At 38.0% G+C, this 24,767-nt stretch overlaps 2 protein-coding genes and 1 pseudogene across 8 annotated transcripts in view; 2 read left to right on the forward strand and 1 right to left on the reverse strand.

Moving 5' to 3' along the window:
- HYCC2 (hyccin PI4KA lipid kinase complex subunit 2) overlaps positions 1-17,593 on the reverse strand; it is a 78,591-nt gene extending 60,998 nt beyond the window's left edge. For 2 of the 7 annotated variants that reach the window (XM_055345218.1, XM_055345212.1), the window contains exon 1: positions 17,281-17,344. The gene's annotated coding sequence lies outside the window, so the exon portion shown is untranslated. The other 5 variants (XM_055345216.1, XM_055345215.1, XM_055345213.1 and 2 more) reach the window with 5 other exon arrangements.
- Positions 5,413-5,512, forward strand: LOC129523078 (U6 spliceosomal RNA; annotated as a pseudogene).
- Positions 17,594-17,645: 52 nt separating the features above from the next.
- On the forward strand, positions 17,646-24,501 carry NDUFB3 (NADH:ubiquinone oxidoreductase subunit B3). Its single transcript, XM_055345221.1, has 3 exons — positions 17,646-17,742; positions 21,214-21,355; positions 24,209-24,501. Exons 2-3 carry the CDS (start codon positions 21,216-21,218, stop codon positions 24,363-24,365), a joined length of 297 nt encoding a protein of 98 aa, XP_055201196.1. The 5' UTR covers positions 17,646-17,742; positions 21,214-21,215; the 3' UTR covers positions 24,366-24,501.
- Positions 24,502-24,767: the final 266 nt, after the last annotated feature.

Genomic DNA, 24,767 nt, shown 5'->3' on the forward strand with positions numbered 1-24,767 from the left:
CACTAAAGAAAAAAAAAAAACACTAAAGAAAATGGCTGGGAATTTTTGAAAGACATCAAACCACAGATCCAAGTAGCTCAGAGAATTCTAAGCAGGATGAATACCCTCCCATTGAAACAAACCACCACCTAGATACATTACTAAAATCAAAAGACAATGAGATGTGAGGCAGTCAATGCAGTATGTGAGACAGTCAATGCAGTATTTGCAAGGGAGATAGTTCCAACCCATTTCCACACATCTTAATCCTTCAGCCAAAGTATAAAAGTATTTAGAAGTTAGTTACTAAAGAACTGTACTGGAGAGTACTTTTTAGAAAGGGTCACTGAAATGTCATGTGTCATATCCTTCCCCAAGGAGTAAATACAGGCGACAGTACTACCTCTTGAACCATGTTCAAAAAAGAAGGAACTTCAGAGCTATTACTCAGAGATCTTGATATATGTCGCCAGCAGCTGGAAGGATACATTAGACTGGTGCAACTCACATTTAAGAAATCTAAAGGGCAAGAAATGGGCTTGCCAATGACTCCAGGATGTCAGAGTGAAAAGGGCTTACTGATATGCTGGAATGAGCACTCCCAGTGTGTCCATGAAGACTGCAAAAATGCTAACCATGGATCAGAGATGGGTTATGTGAAAGAGAGAGAGAACACTGTGAGAGAGGCTGACCACAGAAAGAAGCTAGAGGCTCCTTTGAATACACAGGAGCCAAAGAAAGTAAAAAAGCATCAACTGCAGAAGAGATGTATTTCCTTTCAACAAGTAAGATATAGGACAGAGACCTCTAGTGATCAGGAAGAATTTCTGAAATATCAACAAAATTACATGAAAAATGAAAAAGCCATATGGAAAAAAAGAGTAAACAGAACCATCCCTGAAAAATCCCAAATATTAGACTTACTCAGCAAAGATTTTATAAATCACCTCGTTCAAATACATTCGAAGATAAAAGAACCATATCTAAGGAACTAAATGAAAGTAAAAGAATGATCTCTCTCCAATTAGACAACATAGAGATCATTTTTAATAAAAAAAACAAATCTGAAGTTGAAAAGTACAATAGCTGAAACAAATGAATCTCTAGAGGGGCACATTAGATTTGAGCTGGCAGATAAAAGAATCAGTGAACTTGAAGATAAATCATTTGGGATTATCTAATCTGAGGAACACACACACAAAAAAAAGAATGGAGTAAAATGAATAGAGGCCTACAGATTCGTGGGATAGCATCGCACTTACACAAAAGCACAATGGGGCTCCCAAACAGAGAAGAAAGGGACAGAAATAGTAGTCGAAGAATTAAAGGCCTAAAATTTCCCAAATTTGATGAAAAAGATTAACCTACACATCTTAAGAATCTCAACAAATTCCTGCATGGATGAACTCAGTAAGATCCACATCTTGACACACAACAAACTACTGAAAATGATTTTGAGTATCTGCTGTCTAATTTGAATGTATGGGGGGATCCCTGGGTGGCTCAGCGGTTTAGCACCTGCCTTTGGCCCAGGGCATGATCCTGGAGACCTGGGATCGAGTCCTATGTGGGCTCCCTGCATGGAGCCTACTTCTGCCTCTGCCTGTGTCTCTGCCTCCCTCTCTCTCTCTGTGCCTCTCATGAATAAATAAATAAAATCTTTAAAAAATAATAATAATTTGAATGTATGGTTGAAGGTTTTTGGGTTTTTTTTGTTTATTTTTTGTCTTTTTTTTTTTTTTAAACAAATTAGATCTTACTAGACAGCTCCAGGAAACAACTTCAGATTTCATAGAAGGAGATATGTTAATGATATGAGATCTGGTCTCAGAAATGAGAGGCAAAAGTGCAAAGAATATAGTAGAGAAAGAATATGAAAACTTAAATTAATGGCTTTATATGTGGGGGGTTATTTGGGCAAAACATAATCAAGATAATATACAGGTAACTAATTTTTCTGTTTACCTCCAATCTCTTTCCCAGTCTTGTTACGTTTCCACTTCCAGAAAACAGCAAGTAATTTATTCCAAAGGAGAATGAATAAAATACTAAATCCTTCAGAAATAGTCTGATATAATTTCATCACATAGGATTTTTCTCTACATGTAACATAGATTATATAATATAAATATGAGACCTTTTAAAAAGACGTAACCATAATATTACATCTAAGAAATTTTAAAATAATTCCTTAATCAGTATACAAAAAAGACTGAATGATGTCTCCTAAATTTCTTTTAATCTATAGGTGTGTGTATGTGTATCTTGTAAATTATTTGTTGAAGAAAGTTATTTACCATTTTCCACAAATCTGGATTTTGCTGACTGCACCCTTATGATGATTTAATATATTCTGCTGCCTTCTGTCATCCTTTTTTTTTTTTTAAAGATTTTATTATTTATTTGAAAGAGAGAGAGAGAGAGAGCAAGGGAAGCAGCAGAGGGAGAGAAAGAAGCAGACTCCTGGCTGAGCAAGGAGCCTGATAAAGGGCTCAATCTCAGGACCCTGGGGGATCATGACCTGAGCTAAAGGCAGACACACTTAACTGACTGAGCCACTCAGGTGTCCCTACCTTCTGTAGTTCTTATAAAATTGTGGTTGGATAAAGCAGTTTGACCAGATCAGGTTTATTTTTCTAGGGGAAGACTGTTCATATTGCATGCTTCTGTCTGAAGGTTCATAACGTCTGGTTGTCATGCAGCTGCTGGTGATCAATGCTTAAGGATTTTTAGGGATTACCAAGTAGTTATAATTAATTAACTAATCCTATTATTCTTTCTTCATTTAATTAGTTTATTCATTTATGGAATACTTCTATAAAGAGAAACTTCTCCTCTAGTATTTGATTACTTTGTAATAGCATTTTTATAGGAAAAATGGGATAAATGCTTAACTTTTTTCCCTTTATTCACCAGTTTCCAAAATGATTTGGCTAGCTAGCATCCTCTACTAGTAGTGAATTAGTTTTGCTTTAAGTATCATTATAAACTCATGGGCTAAATATACTGGATATATTTCAACCCACTATAATTACTATTCTTACTAATTCTCAAATTGTCCCATCTTTGCCCGTGGAAGGTTTTCCATGCTTGGCTCCTATGAAGGCAACAGTTAACCCAGCAAGTCAGGGTTGTTCAAACTTTGCACATTCCCAAGAAGGGTCTGTTATTGTGCCATTGGTTAGTGTATTACTTTCCTAGGGCTGCCACACAGTACCATAACACATAAACTGCACATTGTACAACAGCAGAAATTTATTATCTCACAGTTCTGATGGGCTAGAAACCTAAAATCAAGATATTAGCAGGACCATACTTCCTCTGAATCTTGCAGAGAATCCTTCCTTGCCTTTTCAAGTTTTGGAGTTGCCAGCAATTCTTGGTATTCCTTGGCTTGTAGACTCATTACTCCAACTGCTACCTCAGTTGTCACATGGCTTTCTTCTTACTGTGCCTGTGTCTCCTCTTTTTGTAAGGACACCAGTCATATTCGATTAAAGGTCCAGCCTCCTCCACTATGATTTCATCTTATCTAATTACATTTGCAATGACCCTATTTCCAAATAGGGTCAAATTCTGAGGGAATGGGGGTCAGGACTTTAACATTAATTTTTTTGGGCAATGCATTCAACTCCTAATAGCTGGCTCCTGGAAAATGAGCTCTTGAAACATTCTGATAAAAGCGTTTTGCATTCTTGGGGCCTTGAATCAAACTGTACTAGTCTGTTTAGGTAGTCTGTATAAACAATGTGACTATGGTAAAATCAGCTTTCCTTTAGGAAATCTGAAACTTCAGTAACTATGGTCTGTATGACTGACCCCTCAATAAAAACCCTGGACGTCTAGGCTCAAGAGATCTTCCCTAGCGGACATCTTACACATGTCACAACTCATCACTGGAGGAATTAAGCACATCCTATTCAACTCCACAGGGAGAGGACTCTTGCAAGCTTGCACCTGGTTTCCTCCAGATTTCACCTTTTGCTTTTCCTTTTGATGATATTTATCATTTCACTGTAATAAAGTATAACTGAATATAATGACTTATTAGTGATTCTAACAAATCATGAAACTTGGGAGAGGTCATGGGAGCCCCAACACAGCTCCAAAGCCCTTTTGACATAAACCTAGCAAATGATGATAGACATCTAACTTCCTGATAAGCCAAGAAGTTCCGGGCTCATCCTGCACAGTTTTTGCCCTAGACTTAGGATCAAACATTTCTCCAAAAAACCCTTGTTCCTTTCAGCAGGAAATAATACTTAGAGACTATATTCTGGATGCTAAAGATGGGCATACTTTAAATACAATTTATTCCAGGAAATTACACTGAGTTTTAGAATAAATTTTTCAAATACCAAATAAATGTTTAAAGTAGTTGGTATTTAAAGAGTCCAAGAAAGCAGTAGCATCTGGGTTTGGCAGCATTCTTAGCTCTAAATAATTCTCTTCTTTACCTAGTTAACTGACAAAGTTCAGAAGAAGCTCTTCCTGAAGGCAAAAAATATTTGAGTTAATCATTTTAAGAGAGAGGCAAGAGGAGAGGGAAAGAGAATCTTAAGCAGGCTGTACGTCCAGCATGGGAGCCTAACACAGAACTCAATCTCACAACCCTGAGATCATGACCCGAGCTGAAATCAAGAGTTAGATGCTTAACAGACTGAGCCACTCAGGTGCCTCTTCAATAAATCATTTTAAACTATAATCTAGAACTACAATTAAGAAAAAGAGTAAGCAGGAAATTGAGTAAAAAGGGATGGAGTAGGCGTGAGCATCTAAGTGCCTAAATATTTCTTCCCTTCTTCTTATTGTAACCATTATTCCTTTTTATTTTTTTTTTAAGATTTTATTTATTTATTCATGAAAGGCACAGAGAGAGAGAAGCAGAGACACAGGCAGAGGGAGAAGCAGGCTCCATGCAGGGAGCCCAACATGGGATTCGATCCAAGGTCCCCAGGATCATGCCCTGGGTTGAAGGCGGCGCTAAACTGTTGGGCCACTGGGGCTGCCCCGTTATTCCTTTTTAAATAGTACTAGAAAACAGATGTACTATTTCTAATTTTAAATACAATCTAATGTATTACAAAGGAGCTTATCTTTAAAATTTAGATTTACAAATTAAGAAAACAGCTAGTCACATCTGTCAATCTTTTTCTTTCTTTATAGTATTATGCTTTTTGTTTTTTAATGAACTCCTTCCCGATGCTAAGGTTAAAAACATACCCACCTATATTTTCTCCATAAAGATTTTGTATTATTAGTGGTATTATTAGCTGATACTTATGTGGCATTTATTAGATGTGGCACACTATTCTAAACATATTTATTTTTTTAAGATTTTATTTGAGGTAGGAGATTTTATTTTGAAGTAATCTCTACATTCAACATGAGGCTCAAACTCACAACCCTGAGATCAAGAGTCACATGCCGGGCTTGCTTTGGCAGCACATATACTAAAAGTGGAACAATACAGAGATTAGCATGGCCCCTGTGCAAGGATGACATGCAAATTCGTGAAGCGTTCCATATTTTTAAACATAATTTCATGGTGAAAATAGACTTTTAAAGAAAAAAAGTCACATGCCCTATTGGAGCATGGAGAGGTAGCAAAAGAATCCCGAGCAGACTCTGTGCTGAGTGCAGAGCCTAACATGGGGCTCAATCCCATGACCCTGAGATTATGACCAGAGCCAGAGTCAGTCACTTAAACAACTAACCCACTCAGGAGCCCTGAGAGTCACTGCTTAGAATAAAGCTATGCTGTCTTCTGTAGATGATTATACTACTGTTGAGAAAGAGTTCCTTGCTTGGCTTTTGGGTTCTGATAGAGAAACATAGGGCACCAAAATGACTATGTGACCTGATCAACTCTTAACTGGGTGTTCTAACCTACCAAGCCATAAAGCTGAATGTGCTAGCAGTGTTCCATCATTAAATGGAAGTGATACTGTACCAAATATTAGCTTTTCCTATCCTTTGGGCACATGAGATGATAGCTCTCTACCTTCTTTAAAGTCAGATGTGACCTCATGACTTGTTTGCCCAATGAGCAGAAATGATTCCTGTGGAAGTATTTAACTGCCAGTATGCAATCTCCTGTTTTTCCCTTGCCACTATGATAACAGAAGCAGAAAAAAACATAAAGATGCAATAACTAAGCATCTGCAGTTACCCAAACTTGCAACATTTTACAGGAGAAAAAACAATTTTTTTTTTAAATTTTAAGCCATTATTTGAAGATCAGGTATTATTAGCACTACATAAGTAGCTGATCCTGACTATAAAAGGTTATACATAAGGTTAGCGCAGGCCCTGAAAGCACAAATAAACCTTAAAAACAAATGGCTCAAACACCCATGGTACACACTTCTACTAAATGTCAACATTCCTTTAATCTAAGAATTTGCAGAGTTCCTCATGATCAAAGAAAGAAAAATTCACATGGCTCCAATATGAGATACCAGCATTACCCCTATATAGAGGTGGCCCTGCAACACAGGAGAAAAGGGAAATCCTCTCAGTAGGCAGATTTACAGGTGGTTGTATCTGATTGGTCATCATGCCTGAAAAGAATGATCAGAGGTACATATTTAAGAACTGGCTACAAAGAGGCTATCACTAGCATTTGCTCACTATGCTCATGAACAAAATGGTTCAATCGGTAGGAACAGAAATTATACCTTGGCTGAACACAGAAGTCTCTCATCAATGTTTACCTACAATTCCATGACATAGGCTATTTCATACCTCCATGCATTTTCTTAAGCTATTCTCTCCTCCCGAGAATGCCTTTCAACTACCCTCTAGCCTAACCATCTACTCTTAAGACTCAGATCAAAAGTCACTTCCTCTTTAAAGCCTTTCTTAACATACAATCTGGTATCCATTTGAAACCCTTTCTTCCTCCTTCATTCACAAATTCTCAACCTAGAGTCCACAAACCCCCTGGAACCTGTGCAATTGATGGGAAGAAAATTATATCATTCCTATTTATTTTTTAAGATATATTTATTTGTTTTAGAGGGAGAGTATGTGCGAGTGAGGGAGGGGCAGAGAGAAAGAATCTTCAAGCAGACTCCAATCTGAGCATGAATGCCAACATACGGCTTGATCTCACCACCAGAAGATCATGACCTGAGCTAAAACAGAGTCATGACGCTTAACCGACTGAGCCACATAGGCGCCCCATATCATTCTTTTGATTAATCTCTAACCAAAGTTTATCATTTAATTTGATTATAAATGTAAGCAAAAAATTCACAGTGTCTAGACATCAAAATATCATTTATACTCATTACTTCATGTCACAATATCTCTGGTTAAACAGCTTCTGCCCCATGCTGGAAAAAAAAAAAAAAAACTGTTTACAACAATAGTCTCTCTTCTTAAAAGCACACAAAACATCAAGAGTGATTCTTTTAGGACACCTCTTTCTCTAGCCTTTAGGGAAGGAAAACAGCCTTCATTCCTTCTCCTTAGGAAGCAGAGAACAACCGATTTCTTTCCACAGATATTGCTCTTTCAAAGCAATCGCCTCTCCCTATCCATCTTAAGCCTCTTGTAAATTGATGCAGTAGGCAGAAACACAGTGGTAACTAGTCCTAACAGAATACAGTACTTAATACTTTCAATTCCTAGACACCTGTGTACAGGTTGATTAGTCCTATTATTAAACCATAGCTTCTCCAGGGCAGGGAATATTCCTCAGTTGTGTTTGCATTTCCAGCTCCACCCAGCTTAGCACACAGCAATTAATTCAAGTTTATTGAATGAACAACTTAGCAGCAACAACTGAGCAATCAGCAGCTGACTCAGCAGAGAAGTATGGCAAAGACTACTAGTTCCCCCCAAATACGGATGCCTACCCCTACCCCCACAGATCTACCCTATATGCTCAACTATTTCTGAACCTCACTTATAGCCAAATATGCCCAAATCATTAAGTTCTGGTAAATACTGTGTGGGTAATTCTAGAAAGGTTTCTTAAAAGATGAGAAGAGTGCCCCTTTTGTTCTTTGCCTTTCTTCTTCCTTCCCTTTGCCTAGAACTTGGATGTGATGGCTGGGTAGCTAGTAACCATTCTGTGATGTTGAGAATGGAAGCCTAAAGTGCTAAAAATGGCATAAGGAAAAGAAAGGAGGAGCCTGCATACTTGACAACTCTATCCAGTTGCCCTAACAATCCTAGACTTCCAATTTCTGATTTTTACCCCACAAGACAAAGACATGAACTACTATCTTGTTTAAGCAATGGTTCTTTCTCTCTTTCTAGCAGCCAAACACAATTCCTCACTGCTAAGGTGAAAAAAGAGACTCCAGCAACAAATCTGTGGTCTAAGATGCCAACAGCCATCTCAGTTATGCTTCAATTTAATGATGATAACAAAATATAAGACATTTCCACTGAACAGAGTAGAGTAGGAAGCAAGACTAAACAAAAAACCTGTACTCTGTGAAGGTATGGCACCATTATAGTTCAGTTGGAGGGGTGTTTATAGTAGTTTGGTACAGTGACAAGATTTCATAATATAGTAATTTCTTGCCAATATTTGGGAGTTATGTTCTAGAAAAGTAATGTGACTTATAAAACTGTGACTGGCAAGACCAAATTACATGAAAATAAGAGGTTAGGAAAAAACATTTTGATGAAAGATGTTAAATCAGCTATTTAAAAGCTGTTCAGGGCATCCCTGGGTGGCGCAGCAGTTTAGCGCCTGCCTTTGGCCCAGGGCGCGATCCTGGAGACCCGGGATCGAATCCCACGTCGGGCTCCCGGTGCATGGAGCCTGCTTCTCCCTCTGCCTGTGTCTCTGCCTCTCTCTCTCTCTGTGTGACTATCATAAATAAATAAAAATTAAAAAATAAATAAAAAATAAATAAATAAAAGCTGTTCAAATTTTTAAAAAAAGTGACCTTTCTACAGAATAACCTCCTTCAAGTTTTAAGTTAATATTTATTGTTGTAAAAAAATATTTATTGTTGTATGTATAACAATCAAATAAGGTTGACTTCCCATATACTATACAGATTATCATAAATATTTTAAACCTGCCCTATGGGGCACCTGGGTGGCTCAGTAGTTGAGCGTCTGCCTTCGGCTCAGGTTGTGATTCTGGAGTCCTGGGCTTGAGTCCCGCATCGGGTTCCCTGCAGGAAGCCTGCTTCTCCCTCTCCTCTATTTTTGCCTCTCTGTCTCTCATGAATAAATAAATAAAATGTTTTAAAAAATAAATAAACCTGCCCTACCTAGCTTGCCATTTAACATCTTTTATACTAATGTTTTTATTTATAGTTATTAAGTCTCAGCAAAACTTTTCAAAAATTCTTAGTGATGTGTCATTTTTTTTTACTGTTTTTCATCCTTACATTAAGAAAATGGAAAATAATCTGAATGTATCCCCCCAAAATTTATATATTGAAATACTAACCCTCAAAGTAATGGTATTAGGAGGTGAGGCCTTTGGGAGGTGATTAAGTCTTGTGGGTAGAGCTCTCATAAGTGGGATGAGTACACTTAGAGGTACACTGATCTTGGACTTTCCAGCTTCCAGAACTGAGAAATAAATTGTTGTTTAAGCTGCCTAGTCTATCATACTTTGTTATAGCAGTCTAAACTGACAGAGACAAAGGTCTTTATCTTATCTTTATTTCTTCATCCCCCTGAATTTAGGCTAGCATTGTGAATTGCTTTGACCAACAGAATGTGATGGAAGGAACATTATGTAAGTTCCAAAGCCTAAGCTCCAAAGACCGCTTGTAGCCCTATAGCTTCCACCTTTACCTTCTGAGAATGCTACCCTGAAATTGCCATGTAAGGTTGCCAGACTGGCCTAGTAGAGAATGAGAAGTCACACTGAGAAGACTGAAGCACTTTAATGGACAGCTAGCACCAAGTGCAAACAAGTGAGTGAGGACATCTTGGATCTTCCAACTCAGTCAATTCTCTAGGCAGATTCAACTACATGAGAGAGCCAAGTGAAACCAACAGAGGAACTGCTCAGTCAACCTACATACAGATGATGAAAAATAATAAATCTCTTCTTCCTAAGTCATTAAGTTTTGGCATAGGGTGTTAGGCATCAATACTGAACAACCTTCCCCTAAAAAAACAAAAAACCAAAAAAAAAAAAAAAAAAACACCGAACTTTAAAATATTTAATAATTCCTTGAAGATGAGAAAAATCACTCAAGAATTTTTTTTATCTTTAATTCACCTATTGTAGTATCCCAGAAGTCATGCTGATTCCGATGTTTTATTCCACTATGATTTAAAAAATAAAATTAATGTATGAAAGTACAACGAGGAGCCATTTAAAGTATTTTGCATGAAATAAGTAATATGTGATAGGCATTTCGGAAAGAACACAGCAGAATGGCCGGGAGAGAAAAAAGACTGAGGCCATCATGACCCATAAGACTGTTGGCATGGTCCAAGTGAAAGGCCTAGAAAGAGGTTAGAGGCCGGAATTATCACTGCTGCTGCTGCCACTACCATTAAATTTACTATGTATTTATGATGCACTAAATACTATAATAAGAACCTTACTTATATTTGCTCATTTAATCTAATTACTCTAAATTTTTTTTTTTAATATATAAATAGACTCACAAGAAGTTCCCAAAATATGTGCCAGGACGTCCCAGGTACCCTTGGTCCAGTTTCTTCCAAGGGTAACATCTTGCCCTATGGTAAAATACCGAGACCCAAGAAATTCACATTGGCACAGTCTACAGAGGTTATTCATGTATCAACAGTTATATAAGCGCTCATTTGTCTGTGTACTTCTATACAATTTTATGACATGTATATTTGTGTAACTACTGCCACAATCAAAATACAGAACTGTTCTAACAAAAGGCTCCATTCCCCCTGATTCTTCACCCCTGGCAATAATTAATCTGCTCTTCATCTCTATAATTCTGTTATTTTCAGAACATTATATAAATGGAATCATACCGTATGGAACCTCTTGAGAGTAGCTTTTTTTTTTTTTACTTGAGACTCTTCTAAGATGTTGCATGTATCAATAGTTCAATCTTTTTTATTGCTGCATAGTGGTCCATGATGTAAATGTGCCAGTTTGTTTAACCATTCATTTACTGAAGAATATCTGAGTTGTTTCCAGTTTGGGGCTGTTAGGAATTAAGCTGCTATGAGCATTCATATACAGGTTTTTTTTTTTTAAGATTTATTTATTCATGAGAGACAGAGAGAGAGAGAGAAAGAGAGACAGACAGACACAGGTAGAGGGAGAAGCAGGCTCCATGCAGGGAGCCCGATGTGGGACTCGATCCTGGGTCTCCAGGATCCGGCCCTGGGCTGAAGGCGGCGCTAAACCGCTGAGCCACCCGGGCTGTCCTCATATACAGGTTTTTATGTGAATATAAGTTTCAATTTATCTGGAATAAATGCCTAAGAATGCAACTGCGCAGTTGTACAACTCTGTTTTTAATGATAAAGAAACTGAGGCTGCAAATGTGGAGCTGGAATTCTCATCTAGATAGTGTACTTCTGGGATCCCTGGGTGGCACAGCGGTTTAGCGCCTGCCTTTGGCCCAGGGCGCGATCCTGGAGACCTGGGATCGAATCCCACGTCGGGCTCCCGGTGCATGGAGCCTGCTTCTCCCTCTGCCTATGTCTCTGCCTCTCTCTCTCTCTCTGTGACTATCATAAATAAATAAAAATTTAAAAAAAAATAGATAGTGTACTTCTAAGTCCTAACTCTTCACGTTCCTTCTAGAGGTTGTAGAAATTAAGAGAAATAAGTGGAATTTAAAAAGTAGTAAGAGAATAAACTCAACAGAACCTATCATTGCTGAGATGAGGAGTATATGAGAAAAGCATCAAAGATAATACCAGGTTCCAGCTTCAGCACATTAGATGATAGAAGATAAAATATGAATTCACTTTTAGATATACTATATTTGAGGGACCTGCAGGTCGTCCTCATCTAGCAGGCAATTAGATTTACAGAACAGGAACCAGAGATCAAGAAAAACTCTGGATTAAAGACATAGATTTAAGAATCACATCACATTTAGATGTTGAGCAAATAAAATCAGAGGGACAAGGTACAAAATTAGAAGAGATTTGACCACAGAACTCTGAAGAGAAACATTCATTCCTTCTAGTCTTTTTCCACAAACAGTAAGTACTGTGACAGACTCCAAGTTCATATTAACTTTAGATTTTACAATCATCAAGTAAAAGGACAGTAGTATACTCCCCACTACTTTTTTTTCATTTAGAAAGAACTATAAAACTATAAAAAGCTGGTTAAAAAGCCCCACTACTACTCTGTTAATACCATAATAGTGGATACATGTCATTTTGCATTTGGCCAAGACTGAACTCTAATGTAAGCCATAGACTTTGGGTGATAATGATGTATCAATGTAGGTTCCTCAATTGTAACTAATGTATCATTCTGTGGGAGATACTGATAATGGGGAGGATCTACAAGTGTATGGGGTGAGTATATGGGATATCATTGTACCTCCCACCCGATTTTACTGTGAACCTAAAACTGTTCTAAAAAATAAAGCTTAATAAAAAAAATTGCTTTTAATCCTCAATATAAAAGAATATATTAAAAATTATTAGTTTCATTCCCCACTCAGCATCCAACTCCCTCTACAGGAATTTAAGTAAACTGACAAATCTTAGTAGCTAACAAAAGTCTTTATTAATTAAAAACCAAGCACTATCAAGTGTCAAGGATTATGTCAATTTTACCTCAATTAAAAAAAAAAAAGACTTAAGGGTCCATAATAACAAAAGTGATAAACTGAATTCTAACATTTTTGGGAGTTCAGTGTTTTACAATGAACAAAATAACTATTTTGTAACCCCTACTTTGCCATCCAATAAATTGGTGTCACTTACCATATATTTTTTTAATTTTTTATTTACTTATTCATGAGAGAAACAGAGAGAGAGAGAGAGAGTGGGAGGCAAAGACACAGGCAGAGGGAGAAGCAGGCTCCATGCAGGGAGCCTAACATGGGACTCGATCCCGGGTCTCCAAGATTACACCCTGGGCTGAAGGTGGCACTAAACCACTGAGCCACCCAGGCTGCCCACTTACCATATTTCATGACTTTTGTTGTATTTCAAACCTAGAAAGAACTATAATTCTATAAATGATCAAAGTCATTTATAGAATGACCTCTTAATATATTACATAATTGAGTTTTTACATCTTCCTCCAAAATTAGTCTACTCATCTACTTCTCATACTTGTCTCCATGGCAGAGACCCAAACAGAAAAGCTCCAACTTTGTAAAAATGAACCAGGAATTTCTAAACAGGGCCCATGTCAAAGTCAACACATTGAAAGTTCCAATTTTTAACATATTAACATATATGAATGAATGTTCACACAAAAGATAAATGTATATTTTCACTGTATCATAGCAATATCACAAAAAGAACTTTAATCAAGAAAACTTCCAATTTTTATTTTCCAGTTCTATTTAATTCTTAAACTAGATAGCTTTCAGAGACATTTTAAGAGAACAAGATAAAGGGGCCCCTGGGTGGCTCAGTTGGTTAAGTGTCTGCCTTTGGTTCAGGTCATGATCCCAGGGTCCTGAGATTGAGCCCTATGTGGGGCTTCCTGCTCAGCGGGGAGCCTGCTTTTCCCTCTCCCTCTATTGTTCCCCCGCTTGTGCTCCCTGGCTGGCTTTCTCTCTCTTTCTCTCTCTCTCTCCAAATAAATAAATAAACAAACAAACACAATCTTTAAAAAAAGAGAGAGAAAACAAGACTATCACTAAATATCTGTGCAAATTATTAGCACAGGTCTGAATTGTGGAAGAAATTAGTTTGTTTTATGGATAGCGACTACCAAGTAAAAACTAATCCAAACCAAAACAGTCAGGAAATTTTTATTTCTGGCAACTTCAGCTCCTGGTTAGAGACTCCAGCCCAGCTATAATGTTAAATGGTGAAATTTTATTGAGCTATAAGAATATTGGTAGATTTAGCAGCCTTTTCTTTCAAGGGAAAACTACCATTGCTATTTCATACCACAAGTATGAGAGCCGTGAATTAGATCAATAATTCTAACGTGAAAGCCAGTGGTGAACCACATCACCTAGGAGATGTTTTTTCCTTCAAAATATATCTATTTCTCCGGCAGCCCGGGTGGCTCAGCGGTTTAGCGCCGCCTTCAGCCCAGGGCGTGATCCTGGAGACCCGGGATCGAGTCCCACGTCGGGCTCCCTGCATGGAGCCTGCTTCTCCCTCTGCCTGTGTCTCTGCCTCTCTCTCTCTCTCTCTCTCTCTCTCTGTGTGTGTGTGTGTCTCATGAGTAAATAAATAAAATCTTAAAAAATATATATATATATCTATTTCTCTTCACATTCCCCCTACCACTAAGATTCTGAAGGGAACTGGAGACAATAGTTATGTGTGTATGCCTTTTTTTTTTTTAACTCCTAGATTATTCTGATACATATGTAACTCTCTACCCTCAATGAGAATTCCTGAATTAGGTCCAACTCTATTTTTTTTTAACACTGTATCAACAGCAGGCAAAGGATCAGAGCTACAAAGAGACAAGAGCTTAGAAGAAGGCTCTGCAGGTAACCAGCTGTATTCACACTAGTTGTAAGCAACCTTCAAGAGCTTTCTGTGCCAGCTCCTTCCAGAATTCATGATGTTATATTTTAGACCATGACAAATATCCAGTTCATCATCCTGAGAAAGGCACATAGTCTAGTAGCCAGATAAAAATATAAAAAGAAGCTATTTTGGACATCAAAAAAACTAAGAAACCACAGAATGAAAGATAGAAACTCCTCTGTTCTTGCTTTAAAAGAACAACAAAGCACTTTTTTTGGTGCAGCTGATAATTTGGAGACTTTCTTTCCATATTTTATCATTTTAGTTTTTTTATTATGTAGCATTGTTTTTTCTATTATAAAGCTCCGTCAAGCTGAAAAATCTTATAGAATTTAATAAACTACTATTAAATGCCAAAACTGTGTATTAAAAAAATAAAAAAAAAATCAAACAAACTTAAATCTAAATTGCATGTCAAGATGGTTTAAGAGTTGGATTTAAAAAACTCTACAGGTCCGTTTTAGAGCAAAAAAAAATATATATATATATGTTTTTTTCTTTAGGCCAGTGTTTCAACTTCCTATAAACAGCTCCAATACTGAAATGTGTCAGGAAAGTGGGCTTCTAATGTTATATAAACAATAGGCCAATTATTATTATATTCTAATTCTGACTGGCGTTTCTTAAATCAGTTGGTAATTTCCTACTCAATGTTCAACTTTGTTGCATTCTACAATGACACCTACTGGCCGTTCAAAATCAGCCATTAGTTAGTTCTCTAAGAGCTCTAGCAGACTGGTTACATAAGAAACACACACACACACACACAGAAACACACAGGCACACACTCACACCACCCTGCACAAGCAGCAGAGATTTGTTCGCAGGTACTCACACTACAGAACTGCACCTACAGCAGTATTGTTTGAGACTGAGACAGTATTACTCTTGCAAAAAGGTAAAAAAGACCAAGGAAAACACCGGGAATCAAAAATTTTGACTGAAGTACTGATAAATATTTCAGTGGTTAAACATTTCAGTACAAACTCTAATGATCTACCTCTCTTTACCAAATGATATTTAGAGGGAAAATCAAGAATCTTTTCATTTAGGCTCTGGGATATACTAAATCATCGCTGATATAAAAACGAAAATCCCACACGTGCTCACACTACCTTAGTCCTTATCTTCTCAGCCAAAGGCTACATTTCAGCAATTTATGATGCGTCTTTTAAAGTTTCCCAGTGTGCTAGGACACCTCATTTTTAAGGCAGTCTGTGGTTCGGTAAACACATACTGAATGGAATTCCTATTTTATTCTCTATTCCACTGTGCAGTTGTAAAAACTCAGAAAAAGGATAATTTACAGTTAATCCTGTCCATGAAGACATTTTTTTAACCTCCGTTGGAGAGGTTCCAAGAGCATACTCTTTTATTTTTTTTTATTTTTTTTAAATGAAAGGGAAGGTTTTTTTAATTTTTATTTATTTATGATAGTCACACACACAGAGAGAGAGAGAGGCAGAGACATAGGCAGAGGGAGAAGCAGGCTCCATGCACCAGGAGCCCGACGTGGGATTCGATCCCGGGTCTCCAGGATCGCGCCCTGGGCCAAAGGCAGGCGCTAAATCGCTGCGCCACCCAGGGATCCCAAGAGCATACTCTTTTAAACCTAAGAAATCATTCATAACTATTCCGGGCAACTGGTTTATCAGGCGTAAAAGAGCATATTACTTAAAAGAGGACTTCTTCTCCCCTACCTTATGCCCCTAAAAACCACCACCACCTGATTTTCACAGTCTCTAACATCCACAAAATTTAGGTGGGGGGCGGAGGGGGGGAGGAAAACCCTGACAACTAAATTTCTAGTCCTTTTCCAACTCGCACTTACCTCCTACTATAGGTTTTTGAGGCTCTCCACTTTCCTGAAGATTAAAAAACAAACAAAAACAAACAAACAAAAAGTATTTGTGATCAGCATTGACCGTTGGAAACAAATAAATTCATAAACACTACAAAACACCACCCTGGCTGCTCGTCTCACACCGACGCCTCTCTCGACCCAAGTCCGGAGTCGGGATAAGCTCGACCTGACGCTGCTCCATGCTGCTTCACCTATACGGAGCCTGCCAAGGTAGGGAGCACGCAAACCAACGAGGGAAAAAAGAAGGGAAAAAAAAAAACTATTCTGACACATCAAGAGGTTGCAAGACCTTCCTCCTCTTCCGAGAGCGACAACCTAGTTGTTTAGGTAAATAATAGCCAAGGGTTACATAATATGTAGCCATAAAGAGTTTGGAGGCTCTGACCGCCAGCAAATAGGCGTCTCTTCACGCACCCTTCCCACCTCGAGAAATGACCCTAAGAAGCAATTCTTAGGATTTCTCTCCGGTGCCCGCAATGCCGCGCGCGTCCTTTCCTCTCTCGGAGCTTCGTGCAAGGAACTCCTCCAGCCCTCACGATAGCGTCGTGCTCCCGCCTCTCTCCTCCCTCGGCCCTTGCCACCGCAGCCCCGCGACGCCCGGCCTCCCCCCGCCTCAGCTGCCTTCTCCTCACCGCCCTCCCAAGCTGCTACCTGGTCTACGCGAGGTTCCGGAACCACCGCCACTCCAGCTACCGCCTTCCCGGACCACCCTCGTCACATCCCCTCTGGGGGTTCCTGCAGCCCGAGAAGAAGAAAAAGCCCTCCTGACCCAGCACTCCGCGCCCCGCAAAGACGGCGCCTCCGCCTACCTGTCACCCCGCTGCCTCCGGCTTCTTGCCGCCACCGCCTCCCGCAGCAGCCTGCCAACTGCAGCGCAACAACCAGCCTTCCTATTGGCCGATTCCACGCTCTAAAAACTGCCTCCCTCATTGGCTGGAGCATGTTCGCGGCCCGCCCTTCTGTGCGGCGTCTAAGGATTCCGGCCTCCGAGCGGGGAAAACATCGCCTCTGCCCTGCCATTCTGTCCTGCACAATGATTCTTACCTCAGTCAGACCACCGATGCACAGATGCGCGGGAAAAAATGTCGAACCCCAGCATCCTTCGTGTTTTCTTCTCCCGTCGGTCCACGAATCCGTGGCCCGGTGCGGAACGGTTGAACGGTTCTCCTGCTTTCCTGCCGTAAGGCTCTCCGAGAGACAACTTCCGTTTCCGCTTGGCTCGGGCCGGAGGATTGACTCTTGAGTGTCGTGAGAGGTCAGATTGCTGTCAGGTAAATTAGAGCTGGTGGGACACCTCTTGATCAGGAGTAACCGTGAAACACTGTTCTGGGGATTGTAGAAAAGGGAGAGACTAAGTGGAGAACCGTCTTGAGAGTCTGTAACCTCGAGGGAAGGGGATTAAAGAACTAGCACTAGAGAACAATGAAGTCCTGGGGTTAGAGAAGGGCCCTTGGCAGAAGGATGCGGTGACAATTACTGTAGTTAAGTCCATGTGCTTTTTTTCCTACTTTCCCGCCCGCAAACCCCCGCCGTGTATTTTCTGGTTGCGACCTTTGAGTTGCATAAAGGCAACGGCCCCAAATCGAAACACTGTAAAATAAGAGGATAATCGCAATAGTAAGGCTTTCCTAGTGTGAATGTTTATGACAACGTTAAAGAGAGAAAAAAGCAGGTTACAGAATTACATCCATTTTTAGAGTGATTACTATTTTTAAATTGCCATATAAGTAGGTGCAGGGACTGGAGGGGACACTAAAAGTCACTTGTGTTTGTTTTATTTTCTAGTGTTCTTAGTCACAAGTTTAAAAACGAGGAGTGGTTGGGGTATATACCTGAAAGTCATTAATAAACCATTAAATTACATGTACTATAAATGACATTATTCTTTTTAAAAAAAGTATTTATCTATTCATGAGAGACACAGACACACGCAGAGGGAAAAGCAGGCTCCATGCAGGAGAGCCTGGGGCAGGACTCGACCCCAGGACCTGGAGATCACACCCTGAGCCAAAGGCAGACGCTCAACCAATGAGCCACCCAGGCGCCCTGAAGTAGAAGTGATATTTTGAAAGAAAATGAAAAGTTCTCTAGAAATTGTATTGTTCAACTTTCTAAAAAGTCATTGAGATACTCTGTTTAGTCAATGACTATAAAGGGATGCTTTCTGAAATATTTTAATGAGGTAGAAGAGAAAACACATTGATTTTGTTAAAGGAAATTAGAAATTAGTATGTATACTTTCATGTTTTTGTTCAAAGATTTATCTCCCAAGTTAATATTCTGAACATAGTAATATTGTAACTTTGGAATAGCCTTCATACATGGTAATGCCTATATATATATATATATATATATATATATATATATATATATATTTTTTTTTTTTTTTTTTTTTTTTTTAAGGGAGGGTGCAGAGAAAATCGTAAGCAGGCTCCTTGCCCGGCATAGAGCCTGACGCAGGGCTTGATCTCAAAACCCTGAGACCATGATCTGGGCTGAAATCAAGAGTTGGACACTTGGGGATCCCTGGGTGGCTCAGCAGTTTAGCACCTGCCTTCGGCCCAGAGTGTGATCCTGGAGACCCGGGGTCGAGCCCCACATCGGGCTCCCTGCGTGGAGCCTGCTTCTCCCTCTGTGTCTCTGTCTCTCTCTCTCTCTCTTTCTCTCTCTCTCTGTCTCTATGAATAATAAATAAAGCTTAAAAAAATAATTGGACACTTAACCGACTGAGCCACCCAAGCGCCCCTCCATGTATATTTTTTAAATCAAACTATTTCATCAAAAGATTTTGACATTTGTTTTGTATTCCCTTCCAAGTATGTTAATACTCAATTAGGGTTAGCATTCTAGAATTGATATTTGCCAAAATAAGAGTTTGTCTTGCAATCTTTTTAAAGATTTTTAAAATGAAACAATTTTTTTAAAACATGGTTTGAAGCCAAGATGTCCTTCTAATTAAACACTTCTAAAACTATTTCTTTTATAATGTATTGAATCTCAAAAGTCAGCCTGAAATCTGAAACGGTAACTTTTTTCCTTTATATTATTGAATACACCAAATAATAATGAAATAATAGATCAAATGTTTCATTTGAAATTGTGAATGTTTTTTAAACTTGTGTTTGGTAGTTACTGGGTTTCATTCTTTTTTAAATGTAAAAAACATTGAAATTATGTTTTGTGATTATCCTAGTATTTCTAAATATTAAAGTGTTGGTTAATTTGTCAGAATTGCTATGTTTAAACCCACAATATTCTGGGAACTATTGTTTAATGGAATCAACATTTCACATGATGTATCTTTAGCATACACTATCTAATAATTACCTCTGTCTTCTAAAATGCCGTGTAAGAGCCCTGCCTTATTATTGAGCCTGTTCGTGGTTATAAATGCAGACATTATGGTAGTAATTATTTGGTTTGGTTTTATTTCTGGAGAGCAGTGATTATAGAATTGCTACTGCTAACCTTATACAAAGGGGGTATTAATTCATACACCCTTAATTTGAAATTCATAGTAATTTAAATCGGGACTGAACTAAAGTTTATTTTTACATTATCTATAAAAATAATACTGGTGGGGTGCCTGGCTGGCTCTATCCATAGAGCATGTGACTCTTGATCATGGGGCTGTGAGTTCAAGCCCCATGTTGGGTGTTGAGAGTATAAATAAACTTAAAAAAAATCACTAGTAAAACTGAAGTCTTTATTATAACTATTACAGGCATATTTTATTTAAGGAGCCTTAGGGGTCCTAAGGTCTCTTTGGTCAGTTCAGGAGTCAGCAAACTACAGCCTGCTGACCAAATCCAGCATATTGCCTGTTTTTATACTGCCCATGAAGTAAGAAGGTTTTACATATGAACATTTGGAATAAATTTGCTAACTAAAGAATGCTAACTTTGAACCCCAGTTAAGCAAAATGTTATCCCCAAAAAAGGGAATTTCATTTTTTCATCAGACCTGTTTTCTAAAAAAATTATATACTTTGAATCTTATCAATGAAATTCTTTTCTCGTGTTATATAACTACCTACAAAATATACCTGATTTTACCTCTTGGTCCACAAAGCCTAAGATATTTACTATCTGGCTCTTTACAGAAAAAGTTCATGTGACCATAGATATTTAAAAACAGTAGCACTGCATTTTAAAAGAATCATCTGAACAAAGCAGGTAACTAAACAGTATGTACACTTTCATTTCATTATGCATACTGAAAGGACTAAAAAGAAAGAAACAGTATTGCTTAGAAGTTAGGAGCTAGGGCTCTTAAACCAAACTGCAAGGTTCAAAACCAATTGTACCGTTTACTGTTTTTGTTACCTTCAGAAAGTTACTTACCTTGTTGAAGCTTCATGATCTTCACATATAACTGTAATTTAAGGTCAAAGAGTTGTTTTAGGAGTAATAGAATTAATACATGTTAGAGCACTTTAATGCACCTGGCACATAGGGCACAAGAAATGTTTGCTGTTCTTATAAGGCAGAAAGGAACAAAATAGTAAATGGTTTTCTCTGAGTGGGAGGATTATTGACTTTTTCTTTTTTATATTTTGTATATGTGTATTTCCTAACTGTAAATATATGTTAGTTACATAATAGGATGCTGTTTTATAAAACCTATTAACTCAGAATTTTTAAGTATTTATATTGGCTCTCTTTTTAAAACATTAACAAATGTTTGGGCATTTAATATCTACAGTCAGCATGTTTCTTTTTTACGTTAATCTTATCCTTTAGACATGGCCCATGGACATGGCCATGATCATGGCCATAGTAAACTGGAACTTCCAGATTATAAACAATGGAAGATAGAAGGGACACCGTTAGAAACTGTCCAGGAGAAGCTGGCTGCACGAGGGCTAAGGGATCCATGGGGCCGGTAAGAATAATTAAATAATTTAGGCAATTTATTCTACAGGATCAGTATCTATGTTCCTTTTTTTTTCTTAATTGTTTTAGCTAGATTCTTTGTATTTACATTTAAATGTTAAAACGAGCTTTTCAAAGTTAGAAAAAGGCTGTTTGAATTTTAATTGGGATCGCATTAACTCAGAGCTCAACTGAGGATAATTGAGGTCTTAAGTTAAATCCCCATATTGTACACCTTAAACTAATATTGCACTGTATGCTAACTGGAATTTAAATAAAAACCTAGAAAGTTGGTGTCTTAACAATATTGAGTCTGCTAGACTATGGACAGTTTAGATTCAGTTTAATTTTCTCAGTAATGTTTTATTGCTTTAAAAAACAAACCTTGAAAAGAAAAAGAAAAAAAAATAAAATAAAAATAAAAAACAAACCTTGTGGGCAGCCCGGGTGGCTTATCGGCTTAGCGCCGCCTTCAGCCCAGGGTGTGATCCTGGAGACCCGGGATCGAGTCCCACGTCGGGCTCCCTGCATGGAGCCTGCTTCTCCCTCTGACTGTGTCTCTGCCTCTCATGAATAAATAAAATATTTTTAAAAAATAAATAAAAAATAAAAACAAACCTTGTATATATTTTATTAAATTTATCCTGAATTATTCCATACCTTATGCTATTATAAATGGTATTGTTGAACTTTTCCAGTTTTCTTTACTAATGTGTGAAAATACAATGGAGTTTTATATATCAACTTTGTATCTTACTACTTTGCTAACTTAAGATTTTCAGTCTAGCAGGTTTTTTTTTTTTTTTTACAGATTTCTTAGAATTTACTTAATAGATGAACATTTTGTCTCAAACCAGTATTGTTTCTTCCTTTTCAATTTACAGACTTTTTTTCTTTCATGCAGTGGCTAACACTACTAGTATAATGGATAAAAGTAGTGTGAGCTAACATCCATGCCTTATTCCTTTTTTTCCTTAATTTATTTTTTAAGTAATTTCTACACCCAACGTGGAACTTGGAACTCATGACCCTGATGAGATCAAGTGTTGTATACTCTACAACTGAGCCAGCCAGGAGCCCCTGCCATGTTCCTAATTGAGGAGGAAGCATTCAGTCTTTTACCATTAAGTATATTAGTTGTAGGGTGGTCATAGATGTCTTTCATCCAATTGTGGAGTTTCTCTTGAGTGTTGAATCTTTTTAAATGATTTTTTGCAACTATTGAGATGCTTACGTAGTTTTTTTTTTTTCTGTTAATATGATGACTGACTTACTTATTTTAAAATACCAACCCAATCTTGCATTCCTGAGGTAAACCCTTCATCATGATATATTATCTTTTCATGTATTGCTGTAATTCAATTTTCTGAATTTTTTTTTTTTTTAGATTTTATTTGTTTATTCATGAGAGACACAGAGAGAGAGAGAGAGAGAGAGAGGCAGAGACACAGGCAGAGGGAGAAGCAGGCCCCATGGAGGGAGCCTGACGTGGGATTCAATCCTGGGTCTCCAAGATCACGCCCTGGGCTAAAGGCAGCGCTAAACCTCTGAGCCACCCGGACTACCCAATTTTCTAAAATTCTGTTGAGAATATTTGCATCTGTGTTCATGAAGGATGTTACTCTGTAGTTTTTTTTCTAATGTCTTTGGTTTGGGTATCTGATTAGATTTGATTAACTCATTTTCTAGTAAGTCAGATTTTTAGAGTTAGATGGTTTTTGTTTTTTATATCTTATTTTTTCTACTCATTAATCCCTACCTGTGAGAGAAGACTTTTTTTCACTAGAGCTTTCTCATTTCTGTTTACTTTGCTGTTCAGGATATTCAGAAAAATGATTGCCAGAGCAGGAAGTCGGTATTCTTTTCTTTTTCTTTTTTATCTCTTTAAGCAGGTCAGTCTTCTAAAAGCTCAGGCTGCTATGACAGGGAAAAGTTCGGATTCTCTGGAATAATAATAATAATAATGTTGGATGCCTGGGTGGCTTAATGGTTGAGTTTCTGCCTTTGGCTCAGGTCGTGATCCCACGGTCTGAGGATCAAGTCCCACATCAGGCTCCCTGTGAGGAGCCTGCTTTTCCTCTGCCTATGTCTCTGCTTTTCTCTTGTCTCTCATAAATAAATAAATAAATATTTAAAAAAAATAATGTTATAGTATTACATACCCTCTGTGCCAGAATATATCATACATTACCCTGTTTAATCTCTGTAACAACACTATAAGGTAGATACTAATCATCATTGAGTGAAAGGAAGCATGCCTTGACAGGTTATTTTTGCAGCCTACAAGGTTGTGAATCTAAGTGGCAGAAAAGGTTTGATATCCAAGCTTCTAACTTCCTCTTTAAATGATGCTGTAATGACTGACATGGGCAAAGCCACACAACTGACCTGTAATGAATAGGCTGAAATGAGTCTTGCATTTGAGAATTCTGTAAAAGTCTAGTTATTAATGACTATGAGGGACACCTGGGTGGCTCAGCAGTTGCATGCCAGCCTTCGGCCCAGGGTGTGATCCTGGAGTCCTGGGATCAAGTCCTACATCAGGCTCCCTGCATGGAGCCTGCTTCTCCCTCTGCCTGTGTCTCTGCCTCTCTCTGTGTGTGTGTGTGTGTGTCTCTCTTGAATAAGTAAATAAAATCTTTAAAAAAAAATAACTGTTAAATGTGAAATCAAGTCTTATGTTTTATATATGAAACATGGACATATAGACCTAATTATCTTATGTCACAGTAAGATTCCCATTGTGATCCACTTATATAAGGTTGCATATAAGTCTGTTAGAAAGATGAAAATTAAATCTGTTTTACTCAGTGAATATACGTAAGTTGTTTGTGATTATGATTTTCCCCTTTTTTTCCTCTAGCAATGAAGCTTGGAGATATGCAGGTGGATTTGCAAACAATGTTTCCTTTGTTGGTGCATTATTAAAAGGATTCAAATGGGGATTTGCTGCATTTGTGGTAGCCGTAGGGGCTGAATATTTCCTGGAGTCCAAGAATAAAGATAAGAAGCATCACTGAAGATAATACCTGGAAGTATCTTAAAGGCTTCTTAATTCTCTTCTAAAAATAAGATTTCTTCAATGTAGCCTACTTGTCTGTGTTTTTCCTGTAAAAAATACTAATAAGATTTAATAAAGTAATAATACATGTGTCAGTCTGTTTTAGGTTTTTTTTTTTGTTTTTTTTTTTTGTGGTTGTTGTTTTTGTTGTTGGTTGTTTGTTTTAAAGATTTTAGTTATTTATTTGAGAGAGGGCTTGATCCCAGGACTCTGGGATCATGAGCTGAGCTGAAGGCAACCGTTTAACCAACTGAGCCACCCAGGCACCCCTTTCAGTCTGTTTTTATCATTCTTTCAAAAAAAAAAAAAAAAAAACCAAGCTCAGGGCTCGTGGCTGGCTCAGTTCGCAGAGCGTAAGACT

This window comes from Nyctereutes procyonoides, unplaced genomic scaffold (genome assembly GCF_905146905.1).
Source record: "Nyctereutes procyonoides isolate TBG_1078 unplaced genomic scaffold, NYPRO_anot_genome, whole genome shotgun sequence".
In the NCBI taxonomy this organism is placed as follows: domain Eukaryota; kingdom Metazoa; phylum Chordata; class Mammalia; order Carnivora; family Canidae; genus Nyctereutes; species Nyctereutes procyonoides.